Genomic DNA, 18,043 nt, shown 5'->3' with positions numbered 1-18,043 from the left:
TTTTGGGCTGTGCTTATTCGCTGTTTATACTTTGATAAGATCTGTTTTTAGGTGAATTTAGTTTTATCATTTTAACCCTGAAAGTACAGAAAACTATTTAATATGTAATTGCACTTCTACATAATTCAGTCCAAGGGCCAAGGATACATATGTAAGTAGAAAATATGGAACTCACATTGTTTGAATGGCTACAAATTAATATACATAAGTAGTCAATTTGGTGTAATCTCATGAGATAATTCGAATGCAAATCTTCCCTACTTAATTTTTTTATACTAACACATGATTATGGTATTTGGCAGTAAATACATAAAATTACTATAATATTAAAGTCCTCTGCTGTGCTTGAAAAAAACATTTGTGAAAAACTTTACGGGACCAGAAGATAAATAAACCCTGCAACAACTTTTTATTCGAAAGGCAACGCTTTCAAATAAATATCTGTTCGAAAGAGAAAATAATTTTTAAAAATGATTGTTACACGATTGCTGTGGTCTTCTCTTGATTTATGTTCAAAATACTACTCCCACTTCTGGCCGCACCCGTTCGAGTGGGTTCCTTCGAGCCAGAAATTTGCTACTAATCCAAAATCGCCAAAGATGATTTTTTATTTGTTATCCATGGCGACGCTCGGATCGGTACCTGTCGCCCTTTTTCTACTACTTTCTGCCCACGTGTTTGGGTTCAGTAAGCTAACCTTTCTCGAAATATTAGTAAATCTACACATTTTATTGTTGGTAACGCAAGCATTAGTCACCGAATTGTCGTTTGCAATCTATGCGGATGAATTTGAACTTTGCAATAACTACGTGATCAGACTGGAAGGCAAAGTTCAATCATGTAAGCTCACATGTGATATTCAGGGTATTCGTTATTTCTTCGTATCCTTAATGTCGCAAAAGAGTTTACGAAGATAAAACATGGGGTCAGGTTTAGTAAGAATCGTAAGCGCAGTAACGTGATTTTCGATGGCAAAATCTTACAAAATCTCGTAAGCGTCGTAAGTTATTTTGTGATACGAAGGATACTAAGGATACGAAGAAATAATGAATACCCTCATTGTAAATAAATATGTGATAACAGAACTTTATAGATTATTAAGATGTAACCCTAATTTCTGCTGGTTGTCACTATGTCGTCTTATTTATGTGTTGCACCGTAATCAGTGCAAAAAATAATAAAGGGTGGTTTAAATATGTCGTTACAAACAATGGCAAATTTTACAACGGAAAACATACTTAAATTTCCATTAGTTAGGATTTAGGGTTGAGATTTTTATTAATTATTTAACTCTAATATCAAAACTAAATCAATACAATAACAAAATTCTTAAAATGTTGAAATGCTTCCTCGAATTATTTAGTTTGTGCAAAACTCAATCATTCAGTAATTTCTATATAGCAATAATTTGCCTAGCAACGTTAATGAATTTTTAAAAAGTAACAATTATATTACGACATTACTGACTCATTTATTGCGTAAATTGAGGGAGGGCCAATTACGGAGAAAGCTAGAAAGCAGGATACTTACCCTCTCTGCCTTGAGGTAAGGTACGGCTTCCATAAATGCCTGTGTGCTCGGTAAAATGCACGTACATACATATTTATGAATCAAACTATGGAAAACCCGTCTTGATCAAGGTTAGGAAAAATCCCGGGCTTTATCAATACCTTCGGGGTTTTACTGCGTTTTTTTTTTATTTTACTGGGATTTTACTCTAGTTCCGGGGTAAACCCCAAAAAAACTCAAGCTAATAAAACCTTGGTCTTGATTAAAGACTTGCTTTCATGAATATCTACATATGTATTTATGTACAGGGTGATTTAGATGTGTCTCTACAATGACAAATTTTGCAAACGTTGCATTTGTAATGAGGATTTGGATTTGGAGTTTGGTTTTTATTAATTATTATCAAAACTGATGGAAAACTGGTGACAAAATTCTTAAAATGTTTTCCATAGGCAAATTTCTGTAACTAATGGAAATTTCCGAATTTTCCCTATTGGCAAGTTTTCAATTGTTGCGAGATATTTAAACCACCCTGTACGTATTCTGACTATGCTAGATTTAGTAGTATTAAGCACATTTCTGGAAAAAAACACATTCATAACTCTACAGCAAAAATTACTTACGATCACCTGATTTTGCATAGCTCGTAAATCTCACAATTTGAGCATACCAATGTAAATATATAGAATATCTCAAAAGTTTTTACTGTTAAACCTAGCATTTTTTGACAAGCTTATTCAGTAAATATGTAGGATTTTTTTTCTAAACACCATATACCAACTACTTGTTTGTTAAATGAATTGCGACAAGAAAAATTACTTCGACGTGAGTTCACCCAATTTTAATTACAGAATATCACCATGCATCCCGGCATTATTAACTTATTCCTGCCTCGAAATATCAGATTAAAGGCAGTATAAATATATTTATGACGCCCGAGTTCTATCCAGCCATACGCGTCAGCAATCCAGGGTCAACCCAATGATTCTGAAGATTGTGCATATATGTACGAACGAAAAACCATTGACAAAATATGGCCTTCAATTTCTACAGGAGGGAATGAGCTAGCTATCGATTCATCCTAAATTGATCTATTTATCTATCCAGATTAAGACGCTAAAATAACAACAGTTTACGCAAAACGCGGCACGCAGTCACCCAGTGCACTTGATAATTTCAGTAATGACGACTTTCTCTATGAAAGGTTAATTACGTGTTTTTCTTTGCTAAACCATAATCCACTTTCATTTTCAGTTTTTACTAAACCGCAGACATACCTTCATGAATCTCTAAACCATTTGCACTTTTCAAACTTTTCTCTAAATCCTTGAATAGCTCATTTATATTAAAAATTCCGAGTTTCCAACGGCTACAGACTTCAACGGGGTCAATTTCGCTGGGTAGTGCAGGTTACCATTACCAACTTTTGGTTTTGTATTTATTTAACGCCTTAATTTGAAGAATTTTCAAAATAACTTTAACCCAAATTAGAGGTTTTGAAACTTAATGTACTTAGCCTGTAACTCTTCAAATTTTTTCGCGACTTCAAAAATAGAATAAAAATAGAATATTAAGGCTCAGGATTAATTTGTTAAATGCTTTTTTCAATTTTTGCTTGATTTTAGGATTTTTTAGTGAGTTTTTTTTACGTATGACAATTCCCAAAGCTCAGACAAACAACGACGCATCGTATGTCATATGTATGAAATCACACTTTTAGCTAAAAACCAATTATGACCACATTGCAACAAACCGTGATCCCATTTGTTGTTCAGTACTTGCAAAATGCCCAAAAATACTGCTGTGTTCCGTTTATTTGGGACCCTAGAAAGGGGAAAGTTGTCCCATCCAATCGGAAGGGGCGGATACTTGTCTTCCTCAGCGGCGTCCTTCACTTCGTCTACGTTGTCCTTCAAGTCATCTCCCTCTGGAGGAAATCATTCCCCTTGGCCGAAAAGTTGGAAGGTGTCGTCATTATGCTGACGTATTCAGCAATGTTTTTATTCCGTTTCGATATTGGAGCTGATTTCGGGCCGATGATTCTACTCAACACGGTTTTGACGAGTGATAAGAAATCGGGTAAAATTCTAAATATCTTTCAAGTTTTGGAAAAAAGATCTATATTATAAGCTGGAAATGTTAGTCTGCAACGGAAGTGAAAGTAATTTTCCGTGACGGAAGTAAAAATGGAGAAAGCTTCACTTCCCTCGCCAACAGGTGTTTCTAGCTAATTATATAGTAAAAAATGATTCGCTGGAATTATGAACAATCCGACTTAATTTTAGCGAAAATCAAATAATAAGCTCTAGCCCGGCGGGAGACGGGCTTATACACGAGCCAAATAAATTTTGAAAACATATTTTTGTAAGCAAATGATAGTTGTGAGAGAATAAATACGAAGTGGGATAGAGAGAAGGTGGATTGTGGGTAGGAATTGCCAATGCCTTCGTAGTGTAATGGTAAGCACGCCTGACATGTAATCGGGAAGTCGAAACCCGGCAGGGGCATTACAATTTTTGCCAAATCCACCTCTCCCTATGACTTGGAAAGTCGTTCCCCACATAGTTACGTATCCAGATCTTTTTGAGACTCAGCACAGTTTCAAAAATAATCCTTCACGAAAAAAACCCTGCTTTTGTTAATAAGAGTTTTCGAAAATTTTGAAATTTCAAAAGTCGCAAAATTTTGGGTAAATGCTGAATTTGAGTATACGTATGTATTTATGTGTAGTTCGTTTTGCAAAATTCGTACCAAATAAACCTCTGAGTACTTACCCTCACATTTCGACACGAGGCCGAAAAAATCAACAAAATTTGTGCCGTCACAAAGATGGTCGCCGTCGATCTCTGATTTCGACTACGTTTATGATGTAAAAACATTTTATTTTTCTCAGCTTTACACATGGACCCCGCTCTCAGAAAAGGTGTCAAATTTTTCTGCCAACTCAGCAAACTCGTGACGTACGCGTTTCCATATTTCATAACCTGCATGGCTCTCCTATTCCCGTGCAAACCGCCCTTAATGGGATCCATGTTACACCAAAACTTGGAAGAATGTGGCGGATCGTACAACTACATTGTCTGCGTCAATCTGCAAAAACTAATCGTGGCCTCTTTCGAATTCATAGTCTCGAAACAGGGAACCATTTCCAGCCTGCATTACGCAATCTATTCTCTCCTCATGGGCATAATTTACTTGTCGATAAAGTGTGAATCCTTATCTCGTACGAAAAATCCAGCCATGGCGTTTCGCGAAGTCCAGGTTTTAGAGCGGGTTGTCAATGCAAACATCAGATGGCGTCTGTTCCCCGTTACGATGGGGTTTATCCCAATAGTTCAAATATTCGCGGGTTTCGCCATAGTCAAACTGAGTTCGAGTGGGATCAATTGGTTGAAGTTGGCCATGTTTGGTCTCGTCTTTTTGGAAGTGCTGGTTTTCAATTTGATCACCGTTTCGTCCGCGGCCAACATCTGCAACAAATCGATGGACTGGTTGAAAACTCAAAAATTAAGGGAAAGTGGGGAACATGGGACGAAGGCGATGAGAAAATTTTGGAGGTCCTGCCCCCCATTGAAACTCAGGATGGGGAATAACTTTGTCGATAGGTTGACACCCCTCATCGTACAACAATTCTGTTCTGTGCAGACAATGTCGCTAATTTTATTGAGTAATTAATGCATAATTTGATTAAATAGGCATTTATTGTTCACTAAATTCAGCTAAAATTGAATTGGGTGAATTTTGTATACTTGAATTGAACTGAAGCTACCAATTGTATAAGTGTAGTATCAATACTTGTACATAAATAAACCTACGCTCCTGGATACCCTAGAATTGTGAGAAATTACACATCCATAATTAAATATATTTCTGTATTACAGACGAAGGTAAAAATTTCAAGTATAATTACGTATGTATGCATGTATTTAAATATTTGCATGTGTGGTTCTTGGTGGTATTTAAATACACACAAAATTGTTTTTGCTATGCAGTATTGTCCTGCCTAAAGAATGTGTAATTATTGAGCATTTGTGAAATAAAGCACATTAAATATTTATATACGTTACGACGATTAATTGAAATTCCTCAGAATTTTACACGAATTGCGTATACTATATTTACATTGCATATACGTACATACATGTACATAAGTATGTATTTCACTATTTCCTGGACTAAATTTGGATCGATACCCATCAGCTTACATGACACTATAATTTCGCAAATTAAACATTAGCAATATCTCAATTACTTTATTTACTAATTTTTCACAGTATCAATTAGCTCAGTCAAGGGGTTCATCAAAATTAATTTGGCCCATTCAGACGTATAGATTCAGACTGAAATCGATGCGGTGCGGTTAATTATCTATTATGTACATACTTTCGTACCTATTGAATATCTACATGCATGACTTTCTTAACCATTCCTGTTATGATTCAAGTAAAAAAAATAATGAAACGAAATAAATGCAATAATTTTACCCATAATTAATTTTATTAAATATCACTACAACATATTCATTCAGCCTCCAAACCAATTATTTATTCATTCACCTACTCAACAAAATTAGCGACATCGTCTGCACCACACAAAATTGTTGTACAATCAGCGGCGTCAATCTGTCCACGTAGTTGCTCCAAAAATACAACCTCAACGCCAAACAGGACTTCCAATACCTCCTCATCGTCTTCTTCCCACAGCCACGAATGCCCCAAAATCTCGCCAATCTTGACCTCCGACCTTCCAACCACCTTCCCGTCACGTTATGCACGACCGCCGCGGATGACACGGAAACCAAGTTGAAAACAAGGACCTCGGAATAAACCAAGGCAAACATTCCCACTTTTAGCCATTCTTTCCCCTCACCCTCCAATTTTACGATGACAAACCCCGCGAATATTTGAACCACCGGAATCACACAGATCGTAACGGGCAACAATCTGTCACGGATGTTATCGTTGACAACTTTTTCTAGGACTTGTACCTCCCTAAAGGAAAGGACGGCACCTTTCCCGCCATTCAGGTTGTTGGACTTTACGGTGAGATAGACTATAGCAATGAGAAGGCAATAGATGGCGTAGTGCAGGCCGCAAATCGTTCCTTGTTTAGCGATGAGAAATTCTAAAATTGCGATCATCACGGTTTTCATGGAGAGACAGAAGCTGTTGTAGTAGTAAAGGTCGCAATTGTCGTCCAACTTGTTAACCATGGATCCCAGGAGGGGTGGTTTGCAGGGAAAGATGAGACCGATGATGGTTATGAAAATTGGAAATAAGTAGGTGACAAGGTGACTCAATTGACCAAATATTTTCAGACATTTCAGGAACGTTTTGTTAATTTTTATGAGTCCTGAAATGTTTATAATAAATAATTTATACACGTTTCATTTCCAAAATATTGTGCGAATTTGTCCGTCGATATCAATGACAGACAATTCGCGCACATTCTTCAGATCAAAGGCGTCTTTTTATTTTATAACAGTTTGCAAAATTATGTTACAAAACTTACGGGTTTCACATTTTACCAATGACTTGGTGAATTGCCTCACTGTGTAACCCAATAAATTGTGCCAGTCTTTGCTAAACTTTTACCTGATTTTTCGCTCTCTCCTGCCAATATCATATTGAGAAGGATCATTGGACCATAATCTGCTTTAAAATCCATCCGAAACACTAACATGGCCAAATATACAAACATAATGACGACCCCCTCAAGTTTTTCGATTAATGGGAATGGTTTCCTCCACAAGACGACGATTTGCATGGTGACATATATAAAATGAACAATTATACCGAATATGACCAATGACCGAGTTTCACGTCCTGATCGCACTATTTTTCCCTGTTCAGAATCCCAATTAAACGGTAGGCAGCAATATTTCTGAGCATTGCTCAAGTAGTTTTGCACCAGTGGGAGCAAAACTTGGTGCAAGGTGGACATGATGAATTGAAATGCGAACAGGAATAAAATTGTAGTTTGGCCATATTTGTTGACTTCAAATTTTTACCAATGGCTAAGGTCCACGAGGGTCAAGAAAGTAATAATCCAAATAGTTATAAAACAAGTTTGCAAAGCAATCATGAAATTATTTCGGGGATTCTAACGAATCATTTGATTTGAAAGAATTGCTAATAACCTCCGCTTGGACAGAATATTTGCACGACTTTACATTGAAATTATAGAAGGCGTGCAAGTAAAACACAAAATTGAATTTTCCTTCATTGCGAACTAGACTAATTATTGTTTGCTCAGAGGAACAACTTTCTTGGAAGAAGGAAAGATTAATGCTTTACAAATAAATAAATGCTTCACTAATTGTTTTAAACTACAGACTGGGTCCGAGGTTGAAGCGTAGTTTCTGGAAAGATAGTTCAACACGCTGCACAAATAGATTCATTGCATCAATTATCCATGCATATACAGATATGTACCAGTAAATGATTTGCCCACAAAAAACCCACGAGTACCCACGGATAGAATAATTTTCCAAGAAATTCAAAAATTCGTCACCCTTCAGCCTTCCGCAATATGTATGTGTGCAGATATGTAAAATGTAGCTAATTTTAGCACATTCTTACACAACTGGTATTAAATCATTACTGGCCCGAATTCATATTGACACGTCTATATGTGTATATAATTGAAATGACTTGTTGTTCTTCACGCTCGAAATTGATTCTACGTTTTTGCATTTTGTTGTCGGTTATGATGTAACAAAGTTATTTTTCTGGATTGCATATTCTATGAAATTTGCACAGATTTTTTTAGAATAATATCCTGATAACGGTAAGGTAATTGTTTAAAAAGTAACGAGTTTATTTGGCAATATTTTTTTCCTCTTAATGTGGACCTGATTTAGTAGTAAAGTTTTTCCAAATACCATTCCCCACAAAGTATCTCGACTCACTCGGGACACCAGCAGCCTTCCGTACTGGAGCCGAATGGCTGCAAATTAGACCATGACCTTCCCGGTGTGACGACTTCTAGTCTATCAATACATCCGGTATTAGCCCCTTCGCATTTTCCAACGATGTAGACGGTCCTTCCTGCAGGTCCTCCAAACTCAAGGTTGGTCGGATTTGGGAATGTGATTCGCACTCGAGCGATAACAGACCCTATGAATTGATACCGGTAATTAATTAATTATTAATTAGTAAATATTAATTTACGATAGTATTTGGTACCTGTCGAATTGAACACAACGACTTGTCCGGCACCGTGTCGAGTGACCCACAGATTCCCAGCCACGTCAGTCCTCATTCCATCAATGTCGAAATTTTGAGTACCGTCGAGAAGGGAGAAGTCGACAAAGAGACGTTTTCCAGAAATTGTTCCGCTCGTAACGTCGGCATCATAAAGCCAAATTTTTTGAACGTATGGTGTTCCTCCCCTGTTGTAGGACTCGGAAACGTATAGTTTAGTATCATCGGGGGAGAGCTCGATTCCGTTGGTGCGACCCATGGTCTCTAAAAGTTTAACCTATTAAAACTGTCTTAATTTTTGAGACAACAGATAATTATAATACGTAAATAGTTTAGTTTGGTTCTGGTAAAAAATGAGAGTACTCACTACGCCTTATTTCGCATCACAACTCACATGAAAAACTTGAAATGGTCTGAAAATTCGTGTCATGAAGGAATTCGCAAAATATGAGTTTATATTTTCGAAATTTTTTGGCAAATTTTTTTCACAAATTTTGCAAATTTATATACTTTTACAACGAATACTTATGTTGTTTCCGCGGATTTCTATAATTTCTATCTCTGGTGATAGCTATATGTTTGGAAAATAACTTTGGAAAATAACTTTTTTATAAAATAAATTAAAACATACCCATTTGCTGGGTAAACTTGCAAAAAAAATTCCATGCAAAACTTTTGCAAAATCTCCCAAATTTCGTAAAACTTCTCACGTTATCTATATTCAATTTGCGAGATATATGCACATATATGCGACGGTTATCGTGAGTACGCGCAATATAATTTTTTTTTAATTTCACAAAATCTGGATGTATCCCCTAAAAAATTCCAATTTCGACATAATACCAGACTTAATTAACTTATCATAGTTTGCTAACCTCTCCATTTTGCAGACAGCTCCAAATATCCCCATCAGTATCGTCCGTGTCCGCAAGCATTCTCATCCCTAAATCACTCCTAATTTAATTTCTAGCAATTCATAATTAATAACTTTAAATACTTAAGAGAGTAAATACCCGACGTAAAAACGGTGCCAAATTTGGACAGGGTTAGGTCATTTGGCTCGATCATGGTGGCGTCCCCGCAGAAAACGGATGACCCCACCACCGTTGGTGGACCATTGGGATACTGGTTCACCTGAAATGTTTTTTTAATTATATCAAATTTTAACAAATATTTTTGTAAATATTTTTGCAAAATTACGCATCTATTTCAAACCGTTAATTGAAGGACGCGATGGTTCGCAGCGTCCACGGTGTATGCCGTATTATCGTTGAGAAACCTTATCCCGTTAAAGTGTGTGTGTGGCACAGGGTCTGCGTAGAAGAGACGTTGTTGCGGATAGAATTGACCTACATGCGAAAAATAAATTTTGGAATTAGTTATAATTTTGTTTTAATCTTCAGAATTTTATCTCAATGATTTTGCCACTGATTTTATTTTTCAGTTTCTTTAAAAAAACTTACCCAGAGTATAAAGCGTGAAATCATTTCCATAATTTACGGCAAACATTTCACCCTTACTGTTTGTACTGGAGCCTTCGATATAACGGCCAAAGTGTGTGTCCTGTGTGCTGATGTGCGCCGTACTCGTGAGGTCAAGGCAAGAATGGAGGCCCAATGGAACAAGGTCACACGGGGTCACGAGAGCCGGATAGAACATGACAAGGATCACTGTGACCAAGTCCATGCCGAGGATTGACCTTAGCATGGAGGAAGGTACGCTCTTATTATCGGAGAGAGGACCAAATATTGGAAAAGTTTTCGTTTTTTTTTGCAATTCTGTAAAAATATAAATAGAATTCGACCAAAACAGCTATGCGTTCAACGGAAGAAAAACTCAATGCTGTCAAAAGTGGTCGTCACCTCTCTTATGTACATATTTATACATATTATTGTGTGGATTACGATTTCATTGAACCCGTTCTTAACTGGTACAATTATGTACGTACTACTAAATAAACCGGACCAACTGGATTAATCCGACTGTAAGTGCATGCATAACTGTATTGATACTACATACATGTGTACCTGTCTAGACCCACAGTATTATTAATTGGTGCTAAAATGACAATTAAATTAAATCATGCAGTCATAATACATAGACGAAAAAGATGGTGAGTGAAAATTAAATAACAAACGAACATAAAAGTTGCCGTCGTACTTGTTGGAGAAAATAGATGAAAATTTGCATACAAGAATGACGTACACATGAATTTCCATCGCCCAGTTACGTACATACTAAGTTTTACGCAATTACATAACTAACTTGTTTATTTTTGTACCGAGAAAACAGGGGAAATTTCCTAGCCATAAAAAAAATCAAGATTAGTCTCGCATTCTTCATCATGCATATTTACTTACATATAAATATATATTTATCATTATTTAGTCTCTTCTCGACAGAGAAATGCATTCATAAGTATTAACATATTTGTCAGTCGAATCTTCATCTTCCACATCCTCCGCGATGCATATCCAGCACAATATTCTTAAGTGTAATTTATTTACAGTTTTCTAATGGAGGAATGGACCAATGATAAAAATATCCACTCACTCTCAAAATAAATGACCCGTTACCGAAACGGTTTTCTGCCCACAATTTCGACCCAGATTTGTTTTCTTACAGATTTCATGCGTCCCTTCTCCTTTACCAGGGTCCATTATTTGTTCTGGTCTGGTTCGTATAACAATCTACCTAATTTTTGCATCCAATTTCTATTTTTCAAGCACTGAGACATTAAGCAATATGCATTATCCCAGTTTTAATTGGTGTGCGTTTTCATGTACAATTCTGGTACTTGATATTAGTCAGATTGGAGCACAATTGCCTTTTAACGGACCATGTCCGACACCGACCCCAGTTCCAAATCTGGACAGGAATCGGGTACATATTTACATTTTTTATGAACAATATTTATATTTAGTTTAACCATACTACACAATTTTATTCACATTTTAGCACTAAATGTGTACCACTAATTTACATTATGTAGTGATTAACTAAAATTTTGCTTAAATATTCACAAATTGTTTAGTATTCCGGAGTGTGGAATCTCGTGCAGAAGTACAGATCACCATTTGTTCAATCATTTTCCTGCGCATTAGCGGACTATTCTCGTCCAGAGGCTGACGGGACATGGAACGGATTTCAAAACTTTACTGAACGATTGTAATTTAAGTTCAAAGTTATCACTAATTGATGTTACGAATTGAATGTATAACTTAATTTGTTGGTTAGCTCTGGCTACGAGAGATCAATTCCAGCCAGAGTTTCACTTTTAAGCACGGATGGGAGTGGTTATCTTAATGCGGATTCATTCCTCTCGATTTATAATCATGTCCCGATTCAGCCAAATTTGTGGGATTTCGCTTGTACAACAAATAAGAGATTTCATTAAATTTACATATTTACTAGTAATTAAAAGCATTTATTAATTAATTTTTTACAGTGACGCTTAGGATGCCGTATTGGATACTGACAATGGAGGCGCAAACTATGTTCATCCGGGATTATTTTTTGACCATGTTAGTTTGGAAGAGGAAGTCTTTAGAAACAACATTTGGTTTGGCACTTGCGCAGATGCGCAAAATTCAGCACGTTATGCACAAGTTCGCAAAAACGCATGATTTTTGATGCAAGGTCCAGCGCGAGCTCACTCTCGATCACTTTTTGCGAAATTGTGGCGCCCATAACTTGCTGAATTTTGCGCATCTGCGCAAGTGGTGAACCAAATGTTGTTTCCAGAGACTTGCTCCTCCAAAATAACATGGTCGAAAAATAATTTGGGCTGAACATAGTTTGCGCCTCCATTGTGAGTACAGATTATACCACGTACACGGTCGAATGGACGTGTAAATCTATTGGGAGTGTGAATATTCGTGAGTAAAATTATTCCAATTTATTTATAATATAACGTATTCCAAAAGTTTTTTGTACTGTTACAGAATTTTTATGGATTTTCTCCCGAACAAGAGAAATACCACAGGATACGTTGGACCAAGTTTTGGTTGGGTTAAGGGCCCAAGAAATTAACACAAGTTGGCTGACAACTTATGACACTAGTGCATGTCCAGTTCCTAAGCCACAGGTCAGAGCAGAACTAGAAAGTACAGATAGATCGACTAATTCAACAATGGATATTTTATAGATACATAAGCTGTACATATGTACATGCAGCGTTTGCATACATAAATCCGAGTTTCGTTATTAAGATCAGTACATATTAAATACCTACGTGTACATATGTATACATATTGCATAGATGGCTTTTATGCTGCGCAAAAAATTAGCGAATTAAATGAATTACGTAATTTGCACATTTCAATCACTTGGTTTTATGATGCAATAATTATACTTACTTAATTAAGTATTTATGTGCAATGCAATTTTTTTGTGCATGCATTATTTTAAGACGTACGTAAGTACATATGTAGTACCTTTTAATTAAAAAATTAAATACTGACTTATCTGTCACCGTTTTCTAAGTTAATTGAGGTGAATTCTGAATATTTGCAAGTATGTACAATGTACATATGTGTATCATTTGCAAATGCTTATTCGTATGTGTGCATGTGTACATATCTATCTATGCAAATAATTTATGGGCGTGTATTAGAAATCATCACTCCCTTTATTGAGACAACGTTATAAATCCTTCTTATATGTACTTAATTATCTCAAATTTTAAATTTCTTTAATCCGTCGTTCCCCCCGTCTTTCACGTCCCCGTCTTCATCTTCATCGCCGTCCTCTGACTCGTCCGTCGTGGGCTCTACCGTCGTCGAGGTCGACGTTTGTGCAGGGAAGACTGGTTGCCCGAACTGTTGCTGTGTGAGGGCTTGTTGTCGCACCCCCACCCCACCCACCGTTCCGTTTGTGGGGATGACATTATTTTGCGACAAGGAGAGGAGTTGCTGCTGCTGCTGTAATTGCTGTTGTTGTTGCTCTTGTTGCGTTGCGAGAGGTTTTAGCACCGCGTTTATCGTGGTGACTGGGATTTGTGCGATCCCGTTAAAAATGTTGGTTAGTAGGGAGCCCACCCCGTTCAAGGTTTCGCCCGTCGTTTCCACGCCACCATCTTCTTGGCGTGGTTGCTGAGGGAAGGAAAGAAATTAGGCGAGTTCACGTCAAATTCACAGAAATTCTTAATATATGTCTCAAATTGGTAATAAAATCGTCAGTGACGATTCGTCACGAAAGAAATACTCTGCATAATTCGGTATAAATCTGTTAGAGAAACTGACTGTACTTAAATGACTCGACAGATTTTGTAACATTTTTGTAGGCAATTATTTTGTTTTGTAACGTTCTTGTAGTCATAATTTGACCAATGGCAGTATTTATTTACCTCGAAATTTACAAATTTGAAATATATGAATGAGGCAATTCACACAGGACTTGGTAATATTGTAAAATTCGTAAATTCTGGAAACTTTTCCAAAATTTTCCAAATATTCTATAATCAATTTAGATTTATATTGAAAAATTGGCTTACAAATTTTTTAATTATTAAAAGAAAGGGTCTTTTTATTTTGTAAAAGTTTGTAAAATTATTTTACAAAACTTGCATATTTCAAGTGAATTGCATACTTGCATACTTGAAGTGAATTGCCTCAATGATAAATTATGTATAACCAAATTGAACCCCACAATTAGCGTAAAAATTAAATGTGTAAATTTATTTTTTAATTACTTACATATGTAAGGTTAGCCTTAACTCCAGAATCGACTAGGACTAATCCCAATGCATGAGAATTTGCGAACAGCTACAAACGTACATTTTTTAAATGATCAAATTATAGATATGAACTTTCATGACATTCAAATTTTAAATATTGTGGGAGTTACCAAAAAAGCTAACGTCACATGTTTCCAGGAATATTGATTCATCGTAATTTTATTAACGTCAACTTCCACGACGGGATAATTCGGTAATGAAATTGATAATTTGGTAAATGTCAACTTTCTACAGAAAATCTAATATCAATAATTTACGTTGTGGCAACAGAATCATGTACCCATAATTGCATATTTATGTGGTGTATGATAATTCGGAAATATATGTACAATGGGATGAAATTAGGAACAAAGAGTGCTTTCTGTTTTTATTATCATACATTTGACAAGCGACAAGCCACAAGTATTAATTATGACTAAATCATTTGCAACATGTTATGTACACATATTATATGTACGTAAATATTAATATACATGCAACAAACAAATTTCCTAAAGTTAATTAGTCGTCGCAATAAAGTGGGACTAAATAATTACGGCATTTTTGATTCATGAGAATCTGATCCATTCTCTGAATGAATCTGATCAATCTAATCCATTGTGCCATACATATTAAAACGGTATCCGCACTATCTATGATGTACCTAAGTATGTATGTACATCATAGATATGTATGTGTGGTTGATGATGTATGTACATATGTACGTATGATGTAGTGGCGCTGGTCGTTTAGCTTTTTTCTCAATAGAATATGTACACATACATCTCTGCGAATACAACTTATACTACAATGTAGCTTCTCTAAAATGTCACAGAACCATACCCTTAAAAAATATTTTAAAAAACCCATACGCAATTAACTACTTCGTGATTGTTTAACGATTTGAAATAATGTTTCAAGTTTAATTCAGTTAATTTTAAATTACATGAACTAACTATAAAGTAGAAAAATAGCGAATTTTTGCCAGGCAAATTTTCATGTGGCATAAAAATACCGATTTTTTCAGTTGCGTAATAAATGCTAGTTATATTTATAATTCTAGCAAAATTGTTAAACGCTAAGTTCTGTCGATTAGTAATAATTAGTATACTTATGCTTACAACACAATATTTAATGCATTGTACATAATCCCTCTTCATCAAAAAATCTCGTTCAAGGGGTTTCAGTTGTCAATTACTCTCTTCTGCTGCAAATGATACAAAATTTGTAAAAATGTTTAAATAACTGTTGACTATTGCATATACATAAATATACATATTATGTATAAGAATTAAGGACAGTTTGTCTAACCTAGGATGTATGTATGTATTTACCATATGTAATCAAAGATATGCATACATACATACGTACACATACTTATGTATGTAGATACTTATTCGTACAGACATACATAAGCACTAAGCCTTCATAATAGCCTTCAAAATAGCTGGATTATTTTGTATTGAAAGTAAAGAGAAAAAAACATAATTTGATCAAGCATTAGCAATGTCCATCCTGTCCAAAAACTATTTTTTCTATTCTATACATAAACATCATAAGTAATAATAATTTATTCTTCATACTTCTCCTGCCTACTTCTCCTACCTACGAGACTATGTATATTAATCAATAATCAATTCAATGCATTCATGAGCCTAGGAATACATGCTAAATAGCATTTCAAACTTCACCACCGCCATGCTTAACATTCAATGATTTTTTTCTGCCATTAGTTCTCGCTAAATTCCTTAATTCGCGTATCCGGTCCAATTTCACTGTCTTAAATTAACTTAGGACTACGTGCCCAGAAATGTATTACCAGTACAAAGTGATTTCTACAAAGTGCGCAATTTCCATTCTGTTTTGGAATAAAGTTGCCAAAATGTTGCCCAATTGGTCCCTCCGTTACAGGAATTTGGCCTTCCAAGTCAACTCGTTAAGAGCGTGGGAAACCTGGTTTTGCATCGGAATGCGGACTGCCGAGAAGTTTTGTTTGTTCCCGGTCGAGTGGGAGGACTGCACAAGAAGTGTAAAATATGGGACTAATCGAGTAAAAAATGCGATTTGGTATTGTGCATTGGCCTACCTCATGATGGACACGGGGTATCAAATGGTCAACATTTTCACGCTGAATTATCACACCACGCCAGTCGATGATATCATTAAACTTCTACTGCATGGATTAACTCGGTTGGCCGCTTGTGGGCTGATTTACGGATTTTTAGAGAATTATGAATCATCGATGAGATTATTCAATCAGATTTGTAGGATACATCGGAAACTGAAAGGTGACTCGGTTTTACTAAATTGTGTTTTGAAGTCATAGTTTTTTACTCTTTATTTACACTGAGGCAATTAACTGGCATGTTGCGTAACCAATAAAGGCTACCAAGTTTTGCAAAGTTTTCTGAAAGCTTTCATGCATGTACAAAATGAGGCTGAGCTCCATATGCAAATTTGTAAACAGTTTTAAGATAATTTACCTTTTTATGTAACCTGTGTAAACTTAATGCAACCATTTTTTGAAAGAGTTTACAGAGTTGCAAACAGGTAAGTGAATTGTCTTGGGTAGATACTGGTTACTTAATGCGACTTACTTATAAAACGTGAACAGTTAAAAATAGCTGATTTTGTTTAGTCAATGAAAAGTAAATAGTTGACCCATTGGCAAGTTTGCTGGTTTTGGGAAGGTTACAAACGTTCTGTGCCTAACGAAATGCATGAACATTTGATGACTTATCTAATTGAAATTAAAATTAATTTTAAGATCAGGAGGATGAATTAAATTATGTATGTTTTTTTCTTAGGCGTTTACCACGGGGACCGTCACTTCGTAATTCAGGATGGAATTTTAATTTGCCTCGCACTTGGCTCGCTAACCATTCATTTTCAACCGCTAGGCCCTCCTATCCAATATTTACAGGAAAGACAAAGTATTCGTTACTGGGGAAGCCGATTACTTCCTCCTAGTTTTTACAACTCTTTATTCGGTATTTGCAAAAAAATACTAAATTTTACAGTCATCCATCATTATAAATTTCTTAATTGTAGGAATCATACTTTTTGCCTTCGCCGAGCTGTACATCAGTTACATTGCGGACTTTGGCGCCGGATATGCGGCAACTTTACTTGTTGTTTACACTCAAACAACCCGTTATTGGTTGGCGGTTTTATTGTAAGATTACGAAAATATTACGACATTAGTCACTTGAAATGTCTTTAATTAATGCGGTAGCAAAATTCCCAATCGTTGGAAACATTTCATGAGTTCATTACCACGTACATACATATAAAAATGATTGTGGAAAATTTAAATTTTCTAATAAACTGGAGTCAGTTTTGCACCGCAGAATCATAAATTTGAATTTTGTTAACAAACATTGTTGCATTTCGGTATCAATACTCAATAAATGACATGTTTCGGCTTACAGCTTCGGTGACAGTTTTGTTAATAGAGTGAATTTTTGTACTTCCAGAAACAACTCGACCAACAGCCTCACAAGACCGTGGTTAAACACAAAAAATCTCTGCCTTTACAGAACCCTGCACGTCCTAAATTGCGTCCAAAACGAAACATGTTCGGAAATACTTTGGCCCGTTGCGCAACAAGTTT

General features: G+C 35.8%; 3 protein-coding genes across 3 annotated transcripts; 1 reads left to right on the top strand and 2 right to left on the bottom strand.

The window, feature by feature from the left end:
* Positions 1–8,304: 8,304 nt before the first annotated feature.
* On the bottom strand, positions 8,305–10,570 carry LOC110849852 (gluconolactonase). The gene is made up of 6 exons (XM_022097314.2): positions 10,178–10,570; positions 9,930–10,063; positions 9,728–9,848; positions 9,590–9,657; positions 8,697–8,991; positions 8,305–8,627 (listed from the first exon to the last, which is right to left on the bottom strand). Exons 1-6 carry the CDS (start codon positions 10,419–10,421, stop codon positions 8,416–8,418), a joined length of 1,074 nt encoding a protein of 357 aa, XP_021953006.1. The 5' UTR covers positions 10,422–10,570; the 3' UTR covers positions 8,305–8,415.
* A 788-nt stretch (positions 10,571–11,358) lies between these two features.
* Positions 11,359–12,414, top strand: LOC118435890. Its single transcript, XM_035852397.1, has 5 exons — positions 11,359–11,597; positions 11,749–11,882; positions 11,952–12,085; positions 12,163–12,238; positions 12,354–12,414. Exons 1-5 carry the CDS (start codon positions 11,460–11,462, stop codon positions 12,412–12,414), a joined length of 543 nt encoding a protein of 180 aa, XP_035708290.1. The 5' UTR covers positions 11,359–11,459.
* A 911-nt stretch (positions 12,415–13,325) lies between these two features.
* LOC110850161 lies at positions 13,326–14,696 on the bottom strand. Its single transcript, XM_022097639.2, has 3 exons — positions 14,562–14,696; positions 14,411–14,479; positions 13,326–13,807 (listed from the first exon to the last, which is right to left on the bottom strand). The coding sequence occupies exons 1-3, from the start codon at positions 14,601–14,603 to the stop codon at positions 13,391–13,393; spliced, it is 528 nt and encodes a 175-aa protein (XP_021953331.1). The 5' UTR covers positions 14,604–14,696; the 3' UTR covers positions 13,326–13,390.
* Between the last annotated feature and the right edge of the window lie 3,347 nt (positions 14,697–18,043).

Source organism: Folsomia candida, unplaced genomic scaffold (assembly GCF_002217175.1).
Source record: "Folsomia candida strain VU population unplaced genomic scaffold, ASM221717v1 Fcan01_Sc005, whole genome shotgun sequence".
Lineage (NCBI taxonomy): Eukaryota > Metazoa > Arthropoda > Collembola > Entomobryomorpha > Isotomidae > Folsomia > Folsomia candida.
Note: the sequence above shows the minus strand (reverse complement) of the source record. Positions and strands in the feature narration are given on the sequence as shown.

What these genes read in the sequence shown, in the direction of transcription:
- LOC110849852 (XM_022097314.2), bottom strand. Translation starts at nt 10,421, where the DNA reads ATGCTAAGGTCAATCCTCGGCATGGACTTGGTCACAGTGATCCTTGTC. An exon ending in ATCGCGTCCTTCAATTAACG is followed by an intron (nt 9,849 to 9,929) that starts GTTTGAAATAGA and finishes AAAACATTTCAG; the next exon opens with GTGAACCAGTATCCCAATGG. An exon ending in TGGCACCGTTTTTACGTCGG is followed by an intron (nt 9,658 to 9,727) that starts GTATTTACTCTC and finishes GGAGTGATTTAG; the next exon opens with GGATGAGAATGCTTGCGGAC.
- LOC118435890 (XM_035852397.1), top strand. Translation starts at nt 11,460, where the DNA reads ATGCATTATCCCAGTTTTAATTGGTGTGCGTTTTCATGTACAATTCTG. An exon ending in CAAATCTGGACAGGAATCGG is followed by an intron (nt 11,598 to 11,748) that starts GTACATATTTAC and finishes CAAATTGTTTAG; the next exon opens with TATTCCGGAGTGTGGAATCT. An exon ending in CAAAACTTTACTGAACGATT is followed by an intron (nt 11,883 to 11,951) that starts GTAATTTAAGTT and finishes TTTGTTGGTTAG; the next exon opens with CTCTGGCTACGAGAGATCAA.
- LOC110850161 (XM_022097639.2), bottom strand. Translation starts at nt 14,603, where the DNA reads ATGAATCAATATTCCTGGAAACATGTGACGTTAGCTTTTTTG. An exon ending in ATGTGACGTTAGCTTTTTTG is followed by an intron (nt 14,480 to 14,561) that starts GTAACTCCCACA and finishes GTACGTTTGTAG; the next exon opens with CTGTTCGCAAATTCTCATGC. An exon ending in TTAAGGCTAACCTTACATAT is followed by an intron (nt 13,808 to 14,410) that starts GTAAGTAATTAA and finishes TCCTTCCCTCAG; the next exon opens with CAACCACGCCAAGAAGATGG.